Genomic DNA, 16049 nt, shown 5'->3' with positions numbered 1-16049 from the left:
TTAGAAAACATCGTAAGTCAATACATCGGATCAAGGGGATCATGGAAATATTTATTGATCACATTTATTATCAGGTGAGTAAGAGTAAATGACCAGGCTACACTTGCGATATAGCGGAAAAATTCTATATTCTAGTAGTCTTGTTCTTTTGAGCGCGTTATGAGAATGGTAATATGAGGCGCGGGGATTTGATATCTCTATAATGTAGCCGTTCAGCTATAATACTCGTCAGATGCATATGAGAAAGGAAGTTGTTAAAAAAAATTTTTTCACAACCCCACCCCATATTTTCGGTATATACTAAGTTAGTTAGGGTTTTTCAGGGGGAAACCCAAACCTTCCGATGGGGGCTTTTTAGGAATGGTACAGATGTCACTTGTTTAATAAGGGCAGTGGGAACATAAAACCATTAACTTGTATCAAGTATGTGGGAACACATGCTTAAACCTTAAATAAAATAAATTTCTAAAACGGACTTAGACTTTTTAGAGGTAATACACTTTCCCACAAACTATGTTTTCCTCGATGCATATATAATCCAGTAATATTCACGATATTAGCCATTTTGGATCACGTGTGTATCGAACCCGAAGTTCAATATTATCGAAATTGTTATTTTTCAACCCAAAAAGAACGAAAAAAAAAAAAGAACAAGAAAGTTGAAAAATAATCGAGATTTGATTAAATAAAACTAAAAGAATAATTGATATCACATATTTGTAAGGTCTGACTGAATTGTATAGTCAATTGAATTGTTATAATACCTGAATTGCGGGTATAAGTCAAGTAAGAATGTTTAATTTTGGTAAAACTAATACCTCATTTGGAGGTCAGCCGGCTTCATCAAATACCGGGTTCCCATTTAACAATCAACAACAACAGCAACAACAGCCATTAGGTGGAGCTGGCTGTGCTCCTGGTGCCAGTACTGCTACTCAAGGTGGTGGTTTTGGTTTTAATCAAGGTACTGCTGCTCCAGGGGGCGGTGCTGGTCAATCCACTGGCGGTTTATTTGGTTCAAATACAAGTACAAATGCAACAGCAGGTACTGGCGGTGGACTTTTTGGTTCTTCAAATCAAACTATGAATATTGGCACTACAAACACAGCTTCTGGGGGTCTGTTTGGTGCAAAGCCAGCAACAGGAGCTCCTGGCAGTGGTCTGTTTGGTTCCAACACAGGCATTGCTACCAATACAACCACTGGGGGTGGATTGTTTGGAAGTAAACCTGCCGGAATTACCACAGCTGCTCCAGGTAGTCTTGGTGGCGGTTTATTTGGTGCCAAGCCCGCAGGAGCAGCCCCATCTGCTACTGCTACTGGTGGTGGTCTATTCGGTGGTGCTAATGCTACTGCTCCTACTCCAACCACTGGCGGTGGATTATTTGGTGCAAAACCTTTAGGTACTACCACTGGCGGTGGATTATTTGGCAATTCTGCAGCTGGAAATACTACCTTGGGTGGTACAGGCTCTTCTCTATTTGGAAACACACAATCATCGACTCTAGGTGGTGGAGTCGGTCTATTCGGTGGTCAACAACAACAACAACAACAATCTGTTCAGCAATCAGCGATATACTCTATTTCTCAATTACCTATTACCCCAATGACCAGAATAATCGATTTACCACCTGCATTACGTCAAGAAATTGAACAATTAGACCAATTTATTCAAAAACAAGTTCAAATTTCACAACATCTAAAAGCAGACGAAGAGGAACATATGTCTTTGGTACAATCGATACCAAGAGATATAACATATTTATCAAAGAATCAATCTATAACAAAACAAACATTATCCCAAGATCTACGAAAAATTGCATTTATAAAGGAAACGACAGACCAAAGTATTTCTAATACACAACAATTTACTATCTTATTCCAACAACTATTGACTCCAGATAGCAAGGTATCATCAATCGAATTAGATAAGTTTTTCCAACAAAAGATTCAACTTTATCAAAAGAAATTAGACGATTATTTCCGTGTTCTATCGGATATCGAAAGTACTGTCAATGGTATCAATGACGACCTATTTGGTACAGGTAGCAATACACATGAAGCTTCATCAGATGGTCCAAATTTATACGCATTGAAAAATGGTTTAAATGCATTGGTTGCTACCGTTATCGAAGAATTTAAATTATTCATGGATACTGCTGAAAGGGTAGCAGAGTTACATCAAAAGGTAAAAGAATATACTGTAGGCAACTCTTTAAATAAATAGATTAGGCATATAAATTACTCACATATATTAAATTTTTATAAATTAATGACTTAATTTATTGTATTATCCTTTCATCTGTCAATTTTATCATTTTTAATGTGTTGTTGTCCGACTTTTAAATATATAAAACCATGGTTATTCCGGACAGATCAAATTGAATAATCTTGAAAAATTTTAAAAGCCAATATATAAAGAAACCGATGAGATGAGATGAGATGAGATGAAATAAGATGAGATGATCATAAAAATAATTGGAAAAGATTAAAGTAGATAGGTTACTTAGAATCTAGGTAGTTGTGTATAAGAGTTGATAATTAAGATATGGATATTTTCAGGTTATTGACTAGAGGTGCATCTGTTAAAAAAGATCCCAAAAACAAGAATATCGGTGACGCTGTTGAAAATGCCAAAGCATCAAATATTGAAAAGAATGACAAAATTGCTGCTGAGAATCAAATAACTAAAGAATTAGATTTCTTTCACAACAAGAGAATAATTAATAAAGTCAATTATAATAAGGCAAAGGAAACTCATGCTGAAGATAAAGAGGATAAAGATAATGATAACGAAGAAGATGAGATTAAAGAAGAAGAAAGTTTGCAATACCAGAAACCTCTGATCACAAATGATGAAGAAGCTAAATTGCTTCGTAAATCTAACAAGTCTAATGTTTCAGGTGAAGACATTCCGTTACCTATTGGCTCTTTTGAAGATTTAATTACTAGATTTTCATTCGATAAACGTTTATTGAATAATTTGATTTTAAATCATTTTACAGAACCAACTCCAATTCAATGTGAGGCTATCCCATTAGCTTTAAATAATCGTGACATGTTGGCATGTGCACCAACAGGTTCTGGTAAGACTTTGGCATTTTTAATACCACTAATACAACAAGTCATAAATGATAAAGATACACAAGGTTTAAAAGGTTTAATTATTTCACCAACCAAAGAATTAGCAAATCAAATTTTTTTGGAATGTATCAAATTATCAAATAGAATATTTTTAGATAAGAAACGTCCTTTACAAGTTGCATTATTATCTAAATCATTAAGTGCAAAACTTAGAAATAAAGTTATTAGTGATAAAAAATACGATATAATCGTTTCTACACCATTGAGATTGATAGACGTTGTTAAGAATGAAGCATTGGATTTATCACAAGTTAAACATCTAATATTTGATGAAGCTGATAAACTGTTCGATAAAACTTTTGTTGAACAATCGGATGATATTTTAAGCTCTTGTAGCCATTCTTCATTAAGGAAATCGATGTTTTCCGCAACTATTCCATCAAATGTTGAAGAAATCGCTAAATCTATCATGATGGATCCTGTGAGAGTAATAATTGGTCATAAAGAAGCTGCAAACACAAGTATTGAACAAAAATTAGTTTTCTGTGGTAACGAAGAAGGTAAACTGATTGCCATTAAGCAACTTGTTCAAGAAGGTGAATTCAAACCACCGGTGATAATATTTTTAGAATCCATTACAAGAGCAAAGGCATTGTATCATGAAATGATGTACGATAGCCTGAATGTTGATGTTATTCATGCTGAAAGAACTCAGGTGCAAAGAAATAAAATTATTGAAAGATTCAAGAGTGGTGATTTATGGTGTTTAATTACTACAGATGTTTTAGCTCGTGGTGTCGATTTTAAGGGAGTAAATTTAGTTATTAATTATGATGTTCCAAGAACTGCACAAGCGTATGTCCATAGAATCGGTAGAACTGGTAGAGGTGGTCGTTCAGGTAAAGCCGTCACTTTTTACACAAAAGAAGATTCTATTGCAATTAAGCCAATTATTAATGTCATGAAGCAAAGTGGTAGTGAAATCTCAGAATGGATGGAAAAAGTATCTAAGATGACTAAAAAGGAGAAAGAATTGGTTAAAAAGGGTAGAGCGCATTCAGAACGTAAGCAAATAAGTACTGTTCCTAAGATTGATAAGATCAAAAGAAAGCGTAAATTAGAAATGATTCAAGCATCAAAAAAGAGAAAGGCGATTGAAACTAAAGAAACTGAATAATTGTTCAAGTTAGTTTAGGTAGACATGGAATAGTCATTTACTAAAGGACAGACAATAATTAAAAGAGATGTTTTTTATTTATTTACTTATTTATTATAAAATTGACATGGGGATTAGTGTTTATATATACAAATTAATATTTATAGATGACTTATAATTCATATTGAAGTATTAGTTAGTACTCCGAATAAAAGCATTTCAAATAGATATATAACAGTGAAAAGATGGAATATAGAATATAAAGTTCTCGATGGATTTAAAGTAAAAAAAAATAATGGTTTGTCTTTTTCATATTTCTTTTGATTCTTCTTGATTTGCAGTTTATTGCAAATTTTCTTTTTTAAATAAACGTCGAAAATGTTAAGGTTGTAAAAATTAATGATGAGTTGTGTAAGACTTGTAGCCGACCAAGTGTCTTCTACCAATGATTTCACCTAGAGAATAGAAACCTAATAATTGAATACCTAACGCACCATACTTAACTAAATCTTTTCTTTGCAATTTTTGAGCACAAGAAACAACTTTCTTTGGTTCATATACATATTCCAAACCTTTCTTGTAAGCATTGTTATAAACTTGTTTAAATTGAGCAACGGTTGGTGGTTGTAAACCTTCTTTTGCATATACTTGTTTAGAAATTTCTAAACCGACCTTACCATAGTAAACAGTCTTGGCAGTCCAAATATTAGTCTTAGTAGCTAGACAGCTAGTGAATGATTGAATTCTTCCCAACATCGTAATACGTACGCTTTGATAAACAATTAAGGTATTTCTCCTACTATGAAATTAACCAATTAAAATCGTAGTCTCGATTAAGTTATTGATATAATTGAAGATATACTTATCAGCTAATTGAATTGATCTATTAAACTGTTAATTGATTAAGATTAGGATTAAAATTGAACTGAACCAGGGGACTTCATCAAAACTTTCATATTTCCATGTCCAGTTTTGATGATGTTGGAAAAAATACATATAATTAGAGTCACGTTCACAATGATATCACGAGAGCCAATCATATGTTAAGAAAGAATCACATATAGTAATGCAATGCCTGAATTAATATATAAGGAAGTGATTACAGAACGTATCAGATCTCTAGCTTATATGTGGTGAATCGATCGAGAATGGTGACAATAATGTAGTAATTGAACTGGTGGGCTTTTTGAAAATATTTGGCAACACCTAAAAAAAAATAAAAATTATCCCAGCAAAGAAAAACTCTCTGAAAAGGTGTCAACGACACTAAATAGTAAATTTATATTATATAAAACAATGTCATATCATTAGTAAAACTTGTAATAAACAAAACTATATCGTATATATAGGAACCGTAAATTATTAATCAATCAAATCTTTAGATGTTCTCACTTCTTTTTCATTTTTTATTGTTTTGTTTTTCTATTTGGAACGATGAATTTATTATATTAGTATTAGTATAGGTATTATTATTATTAGTATTATTAGTATTACACACGAGTGTTCAAACGGATAGATCTCCTCACACCTTCACCAAGAACGATAACTTTATCTTCTTGTTGCAATCTAGCTAAAGTTTCTGAGATATCAGAAGAATCAACCCTATCTTGAGACTGCTCATTTAATATTTTGGTCAATGTATTATATGTCATAGAATCAGATGTATGGTCTGTTAATATCTTAATCACTTCTCTAGCCAAGTCCTCTTGTAATTTTCTTTGGATAACTGATTTACCGGTTTGGACTAAATTCATATCAATTTTACCTGTCTTTGGGTCTGTTGCATAATCTTTGATAGCTGATTTTATTAGTCTGACTGCTTCTTGTACATCTTCGACATTTACACTTTCAGATAATCTCATCTTTGCATGAGCCTCAGATAAACGAATCATACTTTCCAATTGTCTGGTGGTTGCCGTGATTCTCTTCTCATCAGATCTAGAGTCATCACCCATCTTTCTCATATTGACATACTCCTTGACTAATTCCACTTTTGCCGATTCGGTTATAACTGGATGAATATTGGCTTTAGAATAGTTGATGTACATTGTTAAAAAGTCAACAGGTAAAATATCAGAATTGGTAACATGTTTTGGCTTATCTTCCATATACAATCTCGTTAAATGTAAGGCTAAATCTCTATCAGTATCCATGTCAACCTTGTCTAAAACCAAATACACTAAATCGAATCTTGAAAGCAACGGTGGTGGGAGATCAATGTTTTGAGTTACAGGCAAATTTGGATTATAACGGGAGCCGATAGGATTAGCACTTGCAAGGATTGATGTTCTTGCATTTAGAGTTGTAATGATACCAGCCTTTGCAATCGAGATTGTTTGTTGTTCCATAACTTCATGCAAAACCGATCTTGTAGAATCGTTCATTTTATCAAATTCATCAATACAACAGACACCACCATCTGATAAGACCAAAGCACCACTCTCTAGCACCAATTGTTTCGTGTCAACGTCTCTTGTTATATAAGCTGTTAAACCAACAGCAGAAGAACCTTTACCAGAGGTGTAAACACCACGAGGAGAAATCTTATGAACATATTGTAATACTTGAGATTTTGAAGTTGAAGGATCACCACATAGCAAAATATTTATATCCCCTCTATAACGACCACCTTTGGTAAACTTTTTATTTGTACCACCAAAAAGTTGTAAAAGTATACCCTTTTTAACATCATCTAATTCAAAAATACTTGGAGCTATTGATCTCGCTAAAAGTTCATATAGATCTTCTCTTTCTGCTACACTTCTTATTTTTTCCAGATCTTCATCAGTTAATCTTCTTACTTCTTGAATTTCGTTATTATCTAACTTATTCTGTAGTAGTTCTTGTTCAACAGTCGAAGTGTCAACATCCATTCTTTTATCAGAAACTTTTCTTACATGAACCACATCTACATAGGTTTTGTATAATGATTTCAATACACGCTGTCTTGAATTGACTCTCACTGGGATAGATCTAAAGGTACCTGTAACTTCAATTCTATCACCAGCACGACAAGAATCCACTAATTCATCATACACACATAGTGAAACAGAGTGAGGGGTTTGACCATCAGGAACCAGATCTGGAGTTTCCTGCAACTTAATAACTTGTTTATCAGCAAAAGAACACCTGTTGTGGATCAAAGATAAAGAATTTGCCTCATTACAATCAATACGTTCACATCTTGCAGGCTCCTGAATAACACCTCTATCGATTTCAACTGCCATCGTATGATCACAGACGTTACATTTGAAAAATGCAACCTTCATGTCTGGAATAACGGGTGTGGATCTTAATACTAAACCCTTTATGCTAATAAGTTTATCAATATCGTTCGGATTTAGTTCACGCATACCTTTCTTAGTACCAACATTAAAGGGTCTAACCTTGTAAAACTTTGTTTCAATTTCATCTAAATCGAAGTCCAAATCGTTGTCAACAACTAGTGAGACCATGCAATCTTTAATTGTTTGATCCATGATGGAAATAACTTCTTGCGGATAGTTCAACAATTGATAATATAATTCTTCAGTTTGTTTAAATGCCAACAAATTTCTTGAATCCAAGTTTAGATTTGATATACCCAATTCTCTCAATTCGTTCAATTGTTTTATATAATATAACTCTTCATCAGTGGTATCATTGATAGATGATTCCCTTTCATCCAAGGTTTTCCTATATTTATACTTGAAGGACATTAAGAAATTTCTAAAGTTATTAGCACATTCTTGAATACTGACGTTAGTACCCCAAATGATTCTCAACGGTTCAGAAGCCTCTGATGGAGGAGCGGAAGAAGAGGAAGATAGTAACCCAGATCTAGAATCGAAATTGACAATTCTTCTTGGAGAAGATAAATCAGATGCATGAATATCATTTCTTCTCATTTGTGAACGGTGACCATTAGAACGACCATTCAAGGAGGAAGAAGAGTGAGGTACAGATCTATCACTTCTGAAATCTGACAGTCTATTAGGCTGGCTAGATAGTCTGGTTTGGTTTGGATTTCTACCTTGTCCCCTATGATCAGAACGTTGGGATCCAATATTTTGAGAAGATGAAGAAGGATATCTAAATGGAGAGGATCCGGTTACACCATTATCACTATTCCTATTACGATTCGAGTTTCTATTGGCACTATCACGTTCATATGTATCCCTTTGAGAAGAAGATGAGTTATAAAATAAAGCAGGAGAAGAAGGCTGTGGTGGCATCGAACTGGGTTCAGCTCCATTTGGAGAAGAAGGTGCATTCTGATTTACATTTCTCGACGGAGAACTTGGTTGATCAGACATTTTCCCAGATTATTAATATGATGTAATAAAAGATAATATGATATAATATGAAGTGAATTGTTCTTGTTTATTTGTATTTTTTTTATATTCACCACTACCAATTGACTATATCAAATTAAGTCTATATATCTTTTCAGCCTTATACCGTTCTATTAATTCCTTTTTTTTGTTTTTGGCCCTAGTCTAAACTATATATCTGGAATATGGCCCTAATTAGAGAGCAATAGCAACACGACAGTTAAACAAACTAATCTGGATCTAGTTCGCAAAATTATGTAAGGATATTTGTAATCTAGAGTGTCTTGAATCCTATTTATGACAGCTAACGATACAACAGTTCTTGATCATTAATTGGATTGTATGTCTATCTAACAATTTTTCATTTTTATTCGTTTTTATATATTGTCTTTTCTTTTTCTTTTTGGTTTGGTTTTATAGTCAAAAATGAATGCTATGCGATTACCCTTTTAGGAAATCTAATAAACAGATGATTTTATAGTTGGCATACCTCATCGACCAAGCCATGCATAACAGCGAAAGGTACTTTAACTCTTTTGATTACAATCGAGATATCTTCTATTGCATTATATTTTAAATAGTTACATATAGATTTATCTCTTCGTTAATATATATATATATTAAAAATGCTATTGAATTTATTCACTTTTGTCAATATTTTATTGAGGTAGAGATTCTTGATTTTGTCGAAGATTCTCTAATTGATTACCATCTTTCAGACTCCATGTACGTGGTGTATCTCCTTTGCCTGTACCCCTGATTGCATATTCTTTGACTGTATTCTTGATTGTTTGTTTGTTATACTGCGGTAAAGTTTTTTGTACAATTTCTGTCATTGTTGCCAATGAAAATGAACTATCTATTAATTCTTCGAATAATGTTATGAGATCTTTCACTTCAGTAATTATCGTCTTAGCTTTCTTTTCTGGTGACCCCATAGGGCTATTTCCTTGTGTTGATACTCCACTATTTGATGAATCTGTTAGCGCTCTTTTACTAGGAGATGCGTTGTTATTGAGTATCGAACTTTTCTTTGGATCAATTGGGAACTTTTGTGTTTTTATCAAATATTGAACTGCGACTTTTTCAAAATACTCTTGGTTTTCTTTATCCAACGTTTCTATGTCTGTTCTTAGATAAACTGTAGGTATTAATGGACCAGCATATTTCCTTTTTTTGGTTTCTCCGGTTTTATCTTCTGTATCTAAAAATCCGTCAAATTCACCTTCACTTGCCTCTTCTTCTTCATCATCATCTTCTTCATCTTCTTCACCAGACTCTAAGTTTTCTGCATCTGCGCCTTCTTCATCTTCTTCGACCCACTCTAGATCAGAATCATAGTCATAATTATATCCTGTTCCCTCTTGTGTAAAAGGATTGTCTACAGGGATTACAATATCTTTTGAATAAGTTCCAATATATGGTGGCCTGACATTTTCATAAAATTTTATGTATTTATTTGGAACCAGTGATAGTAAAACTTGTAATTCTTCATCTGTTTTATCCTTTGAAGTCATTTGTTGAAGAACTGATACAGCTGTGGATTTTATTTTGTAACCTCTTTTGTTGGTCCTTGATTTTATCCATTGTGATACATCTTCATTGTCTTCATTTGTTTCCCTCAGCAGAGAATCAATCTCATTTATCTTTTCCTTTAATGTAGATTCTGATAATTTGAAACCTTTTGAAATATTAATACCTTCTTTAGCATGAAATTTTAAAAAGATTTTTTCATAATCAGATCTAGTTGATTCTTCATTAGATGAATCACGTACTTTTTTGAAAAAATTACCAATCCTGGATTGTGCTCTTTCTTTAGCTTCTTCTTTTAATCTTTTCTCTTCTTCAATCTTTAGTTTTTCTTCTTCTCTTTTTCTTTTAGTTTCTAATCGTTCTTCTTCTTTCTTACGTTTTTCTTCTTCCTTTTGTAATTTTAATGCTTCTCTTCTACGTTTAACTTCAGCAGCCTTTTCTTCTCTTTTGCGTTTCTCTTCTTCTAACTTCGATTCACGTTTAGATTTTTCTTCTAACCTTTGAGCTTCTTTTTTCTGTTTTTCTTTTTCTCTTTCGAGTCTTTTCAATTCTTTCTCTTCTTTCAATTTTTCTCTTCTAATTGCTGCCAAATCTTTTTTACTCAGTTTTGTATCCTCATCTTTATCAGAGTCGACCACTTCTTGTTTGTTATCTTTTTGTTCGACACTGTCATTCAATTTAACTGTTGAATCATTTTTCAATTCAGTTTCAACTTCCTTCAAGTTATTTTTTTCTATTGGATGATCAATATCCAAGTCAATAATTTCTATCTTATTTCCTGTGTCATCTTTTGAGATGTCTTTAGAAATATTTTTCTTGTTAATCTTCTTTTTTGAAGGAGTATTATTTTGAAAAAATGTTAAAATACCTTGTTTATTACCATCTTTGGATGATTCCTTCTCAGGACTAGTCATTTTAATTGATAATGGTAAACCGATTTGATTTTGGTGAAAAAAGTAATAGAATCTTCTAGATAAAATTTGAATTCAAAATAAAAGAATAACAATCAATCCCGATATCACCCACGATCTATATGTATTTGAATATGTATAAACTTATAGGTATGTGCAAATCCACTGTTGAAAAAACTGCTTAGTTCACTGAATTAAACCAAATCTCTTCAGGTTACGAAAAATAAATCTATGTAGCCAACTGAATACCGCCAATCTACAAAAGTCCTACTATCTATAGCTTCTCAAGGCTAATTACTATATGAGTTCTTCTTGTTTCCTATACCTGTATATATAGTTGTGAGTATATGTGTATCTTCTTCTTTAATCCATCTACGATAATCAAGGTCTCATCTTTTTATATACTAATTTTCCATCAAAAAAAAAAGTGATACACGAAAACCTTGAATTTAATTTAAAAAAGAATAAATTTGAAATTTACGCGTCGCGTCAGAGGCTTCTGTGAAAAAACAGGTTGATAGTTGTCTGATTGATCTGATCTGATCTGATCTGTCACTTGCTGATGACAGAGTTACATAACTTTATTAATTTGATTAGATGTGCTTCAAATTATTGTTGCTTATTAGCCTTGATTGAGCAGGAAATATCAACTTTGTTGATGAGAATTATTATAATTTGATAAATTAATCAAGCTTTTTTTATTTTTTTGTTCATTTTTGTATAATTAATTTATTACAAATAAAGAATTGCTATATTTATAAATTACATTTCTAGAGAATCCAATTGTTCAAGCAAAAAATCCTGTAATGCATCACTTTCATCATTAAAAATTCTCTCTTGTAAAGAAGATATCGGTGTAATATTTTCATTATTTGTTGTTTTGTTCATATTTTTTTGTGGAGTTTTAGAAAGAAGCATTTCTTCGTTAAATCCAATGGGGTAAAATTCTAAATTATTTTTGCTTTCTTTTAATCTATCCTTTTCTTTTATACTTGTACAGGAGTTCCCGCTGAAGCTACTGGAGTTAGAATTGGTATCTTTTTTAAAAGGTATATTTTCATTATCTTTAACAGAATCTTCTAAATCATCTCCAAAATAACTTGAGCTAGACCCATCGCTACGATTAGAACTGAAGTCTGTCTGAGAAGAATTTTTGGTTTTAAAAATATTCTTTGAGTAGAGGTTTAATCCTTCTTTGATATTCTTCAACTTTTCTTGCACCTCTGTTTTGGGAATTAATATCTTGTTTTCATCTTCATCTGCCGCCATTGAATATTTAGTGAAAAGACTGGTTTTATAACTATTGAAAACATCTTTTTCATAATAAGAGTCATATTGCTCGATATTTTGAATATTATAACCAAAAATTTGAACCAACGTATCTAATATATCATCTTTTAATTTTTTGACATATTCTGGAGGTTGAGAAACAAATGAATTTACATCAAAAAAGTCAATTAATGATTTTTCCAATCTTCTTGTAATTTTTTTATAGTGCAATTCCCTATTTAATATACCAATTAATTGTCTTTGTAAGAAGATTAATTCATCTAACATTTCATCCAATACTCTAACTTTGAAGTTATTATCCAGATGTGGATCAACAAAATCATGATATTTAGATATCAGCTCATCAGTTTCGTCCTCAAATAAGAAATTTGAATTGTAAATTTGGATTATCTTTTGTAAAAATGGTATTATTGATTTTGTAAATAACTGGTGATTGTTTATTTTATTTGAAATAGTTGTGCTAGCTAACGAACTTTCTGTTATTCTCGATGGTATTCTATTGCCTTTATATGGAGAACCAGATATATGAGAAATAATATCGAATTCATTCAGGAGTAGACTTTGTTTATTAAAATTTTCGCCTTCGATATTAATCAATTTGTCTAAATTACTATTGTTCAATGTAATTGGATTTATTGACGTTTCAAAATTATTCATTTGTTTCATATTTTTTAAAACATTTTTTAATTCATCTTCTTTTTCCTTCAAAGCCAACTTCAAATGATAATTTTCATTCCTTATTCCTTGTATGGATTCATTTTCATCTAGTGTTTTGGTAATAATATTGAAATTTGGATTTATATTATTATCTCTATGCCTCAGCTTTGTAAATTTTGTTTTTAATATTGGATTTGAATTTTTCTCAGATTTGAAGAACTTCTTCAATTCTAGTTCCTTTTCGATAATACTTTTGTTTTCTCCATTGGGGTTTCCATCTGTATCTATTATATTTCTAATATCCTCTCTTTTATCTTGCTCTTCCCCATTGTCATCATCTTCTTCATCTTCTTCTTCCTCTGAATTTGAACAAGATAACATCATTTGACTAGAATTCACAGAATATGAAGAGCCTCTGGTATTTGAATTTTCCTTTCCTGGTATGCTTCCAAATTCTAGTATATCTAATTTTTTTGATAAAGTTGAGTCTTTAATATTAGGGTTTCTTAAAGTAAGAGAACCAAAATTATCAGTAAATTCCCCAATATCAACAATTGCCATTGTAGGGACAGATTTAGAGTAGAATAAATTCGATGGTATTGTTTAAAAAAAGAAATATATTAACAAGAACAATTACTTATTTCCTAATGTAAATACCTATAATTAATAATTGTATCAAAACCTTTTGAAGTTTCTATTAACCTATAATTTGCCTTTCACTTTATTTTTTTTTCCCCACTGATCCCTACTATAATTGAATTAGTAAGGTTTTTCCAGATATTCAATCTCCCAAGACAAACTAGTTTTTCTTGGAACTGTTGAAGTATACAGAAAGAACGATATTCTTTTGTTCAAGTTATCCGGCCTCTTTTTATACCTGAGACAACTATAATATATCACAATTACTCTTTCTTATTTTGTTTGAACATCTTTAATTGTTTGTTTTCTATTTTTTTATCAACTTTGTGACGCTGGCGCCTGATCTTTTGTCGAAAGTGTTTGGTGACTGAAAGGTGGAAGGAGGGTAAATCTGACTGTATCCGGGTAACGTGATGGAATCTAACTAAATCAAATTTAAGCCCAAACCAAAATCAAATCAAATCAAATCAGACTAGCGGTGACAAGAAGACGTAATGAACAATACCAATCGATTATAAGTCTAACTCTTCAAATATACAATTATTCGAATGCTAATTTGCAATTGAATGCCTTTATATATATATACTGATAGATTGGCAGCTCCCTATTCGGCAAGAAAGAGAACGGAAAACATACTAGTATTGAACTCTTTTCTAGATCGTGGTTCCTAATATTAGATAATTTAATTGAATTTTTATAATTAAAGTCACCATTGTTCTGAAGATTGACGACGTTATTTGGAAATTTTTAATCACTACAGAGGTGCTAATAATTTAAATAAGACAGATAGATATATAAGCCAAGTTGTAAAAAAATCTTAATTATGGGTACAGCTAAGTGTGTATTTGATAATTGTAATAGTCAAATCATTACCGTTGATGAAAGCAAAGTCATTGAATGGTCTTCTGATGTTTATGATATATTTAAGTTAATGCAGAATAATATTAAAGATGTTTCTTTGGGTAAATTTTTAATTGTTAATGATATTTGGGATTTTGATAATGTTGGGGTCTCAAAAGAAATTCCACAAGATTTAGAATTGCAACTTGATGATTCAAAATTTATTTTAAATTTTAAGGGAAACACTTGGGAAGTTACGAAATGTATTAAATACCTGATATGTGCAGATTGCGATAAAGGACCTATTGGTATGGTTTGTGAAATAGCAGATGTTTCAAATAAAGATAATAAAAATCAAATAAACTTACTAAGTCTGAACAGTATCAATTATGAATTGTAATATTTATACTGGATTATGAAATGTGTTGCATCGAATTAGGTTAAGTAGGTGCTAATGTTTTTAAATCAATACTAAGTTTTAAACAATTTCTCATCGTACCTTCACCAAACTTCTCTTTCCTCTCAGATACTCACTCTTTCTATCTTCATTATGACGTTTTTTTATATACCATACTCTTTCAGTTACCCTGATTTTGATAGTTTGAAAAATTTTCAATCTCATCGCATTTTTGAAAAATTCCAATAAGAGATGGATGAGATGATATTAATAATGAAGGATGATTTATAATAATGTATTAAAATAGTTAATAATGTATTAAAATAGTTAATAATATATAATAGATACTTATTTATATTTATATTTAATATTGTATAATTTAAAAATTTGATATCAGTGTGTATTTGAATTTGATTATCGGTGAGGAAGCTTTTTACCATTACCGATTCACTATATTAGACAAATATAAAAAATTTTATTGAACTTATCACTTGATTAATTGATTGAATTGAAATGGCTACTAGAACTCAGTTTGAAAATTCTAATGAAATAGGTGTTTTTTCTAAGTTAACCAACACTTATTGTTTGGTTGCTTTAGGTGGCTCTGAAAATTTCTATTCTGCTTTTGAAGCCGAATTAGGTGATGCTATCCCAATCGCTCACACTACTATTGCAGGTACTCGTATTGTAGGTAGAATGACTGCTGGTAATCGTAGAGGTCTATTAGTCCCAACACAAACTACTGATCAAGAATTATTGCATTTGAGAAATAGTTTGCCTGATTCTGTTAAAATTCAAAGAGTCGAAGAAAGATTATCTGCCTTAGGTAACGTAATCTGTTGTAATGATTACGTTGCTTTAGTTCATCCTGATATTGATAGAGAAACTGAGGAATTAATAAGTGATGTTTTAGGTGTTGAAGTTTTCAGACAAACAATTTCAGGTAATATCCTTGTTGGATCATATTGTGCATTAAGTAATCAAGGTGGTTTAGTTCATCCACAAACTAGCATTCAAGATCAAGAAGAATTATCTTCCCTATTACAAGTACCATTAGTTGCTGGTACTGTTAACCGTGGTAGTTCAGTTGTTGGTGCCGGTATGGTTGTAAATGATTACTTAGCTGTTACTGGTTTGGATACTACTGCTCCAGAATTAAGTGTTATTGAAAGTATCTTCCGTTTGCAAGATGCTCACCCAGATTCTATATCTGGTAACTTACGTGATACT

At 31.6% G+C, this 16049-nt stretch overlaps 8 protein-coding genes across 8 annotated transcripts; 4 read left to right on the top strand and 4 right to left on the bottom strand.

Moving 5' to 3' along the window:
• Positions 1–792: 792 nt before the first annotated feature.
• NUP49 (FG-nucleoporin NUP49) lies at positions 793–2226 on the top strand (the record flags this gene model as incomplete). The annotated part of the gene is made up of 1 exon (XM_001642333.1): positions 793–2226. The coding sequence occupies one exon, from the start codon at positions 793–795 to the stop codon at positions 2224–2226; it is 1434 nt and encodes a 477-aa protein (XP_001642383.1).
• Positions 2227–2547: 321 nt separating this feature from the next.
• On the top strand, positions 2548–4260 carry ROK1 (RNA-dependent ATPase ROK1; the record flags this gene model as incomplete). Its single annotated transcript, XM_001642332.1, has 1 exon — positions 2548–4260. One exon carries the CDS (start codon positions 2548–2550, stop codon positions 4258–4260), a length of 1713 nt encoding a protein of 570 aa, XP_001642382.1.
• Positions 4261–4635: 375 nt separating this feature from the next.
• ATP20 (F1F0 ATP synthase subunit g) lies at positions 4636–4995 on the bottom strand (the record flags this gene model as incomplete). Its single annotated transcript, XM_001642331.1, has 1 exon — positions 4636–4995. One exon carries the CDS (start codon positions 4993–4995, stop codon positions 4636–4638), a length of 360 nt encoding a protein of 119 aa, XP_001642381.1.
• A 734-nt stretch (positions 4996–5729) lies between these two features.
• Positions 5730–8534, bottom strand: MCM4 (MCM DNA helicase complex subunit MCM4; the record flags this gene model as incomplete). Its single annotated transcript, XM_001642330.1, has 1 exon — positions 5730–8534. One exon carries the CDS (start codon positions 8532–8534, stop codon positions 5730–5732), a length of 2805 nt encoding a protein of 934 aa, XP_001642380.1.
• Positions 8535–9211: 677 nt separating this feature from the next.
• RLF2 (Rlf2p) lies at positions 9212–10999 on the bottom strand (the record flags this gene model as incomplete). Its single annotated transcript, XM_001642329.1, has 1 exon — positions 9212–10999. The coding sequence occupies one exon, from the start codon at positions 10997–10999 to the stop codon at positions 9212–9214; it is 1788 nt and encodes a 595-aa protein (XP_001642379.1).
• Positions 11000–11758: 759 nt separating this feature from the next.
• On the bottom strand, positions 11759–13504 carry SPO74 (Spo74p; the record flags this gene model as incomplete). The annotated part of the gene is made up of 1 exon (XM_001642328.1): positions 11759–13504. The coding sequence occupies one exon, from the start codon at positions 13502–13504 to the stop codon at positions 11759–11761; it is 1746 nt and encodes a 581-aa protein (XP_001642378.1).
• A 901-nt stretch (positions 13505–14405) lies between these two features.
• On the top strand, positions 14406–14822 carry DSS4 (guanine nucleotide exchange factor DSS4; the record flags this gene model as incomplete). Its single annotated transcript, XM_001642327.1, has 1 exon — positions 14406–14822. The coding sequence occupies one exon, from the start codon at positions 14406–14408 to the stop codon at positions 14820–14822; it is 417 nt and encodes a 138-aa protein (XP_001642377.1).
• A 510-nt stretch (positions 14823–15332) lies between these two features.
• On the top strand, positions 15333–16049 carry TIF6 (translation initiation factor 6; the record flags this gene model as incomplete). The annotated part of the gene is made up of 1 exon (XM_001642326.1): positions 15333–16049. A coding segment is annotated over one exon (717 nt), but the record flags the coding sequence as incomplete, so codon positions are not given.

This window comes from Vanderwaltozyma polyspora, genomic scaffold (genome assembly GCF_000150035.1).
Source record: "Vanderwaltozyma polyspora DSM 70294 KpolScaffold274 genomic scaffold, whole genome shotgun sequence".
In the NCBI taxonomy this organism is placed as follows: Eukaryota; Fungi; Ascomycota; class Saccharomycetes; order Saccharomycetales; family Saccharomycetaceae; genus Vanderwaltozyma; species Vanderwaltozyma polyspora.
This window is presented reverse-complemented; position numbering and strand designations above follow the sequence as displayed.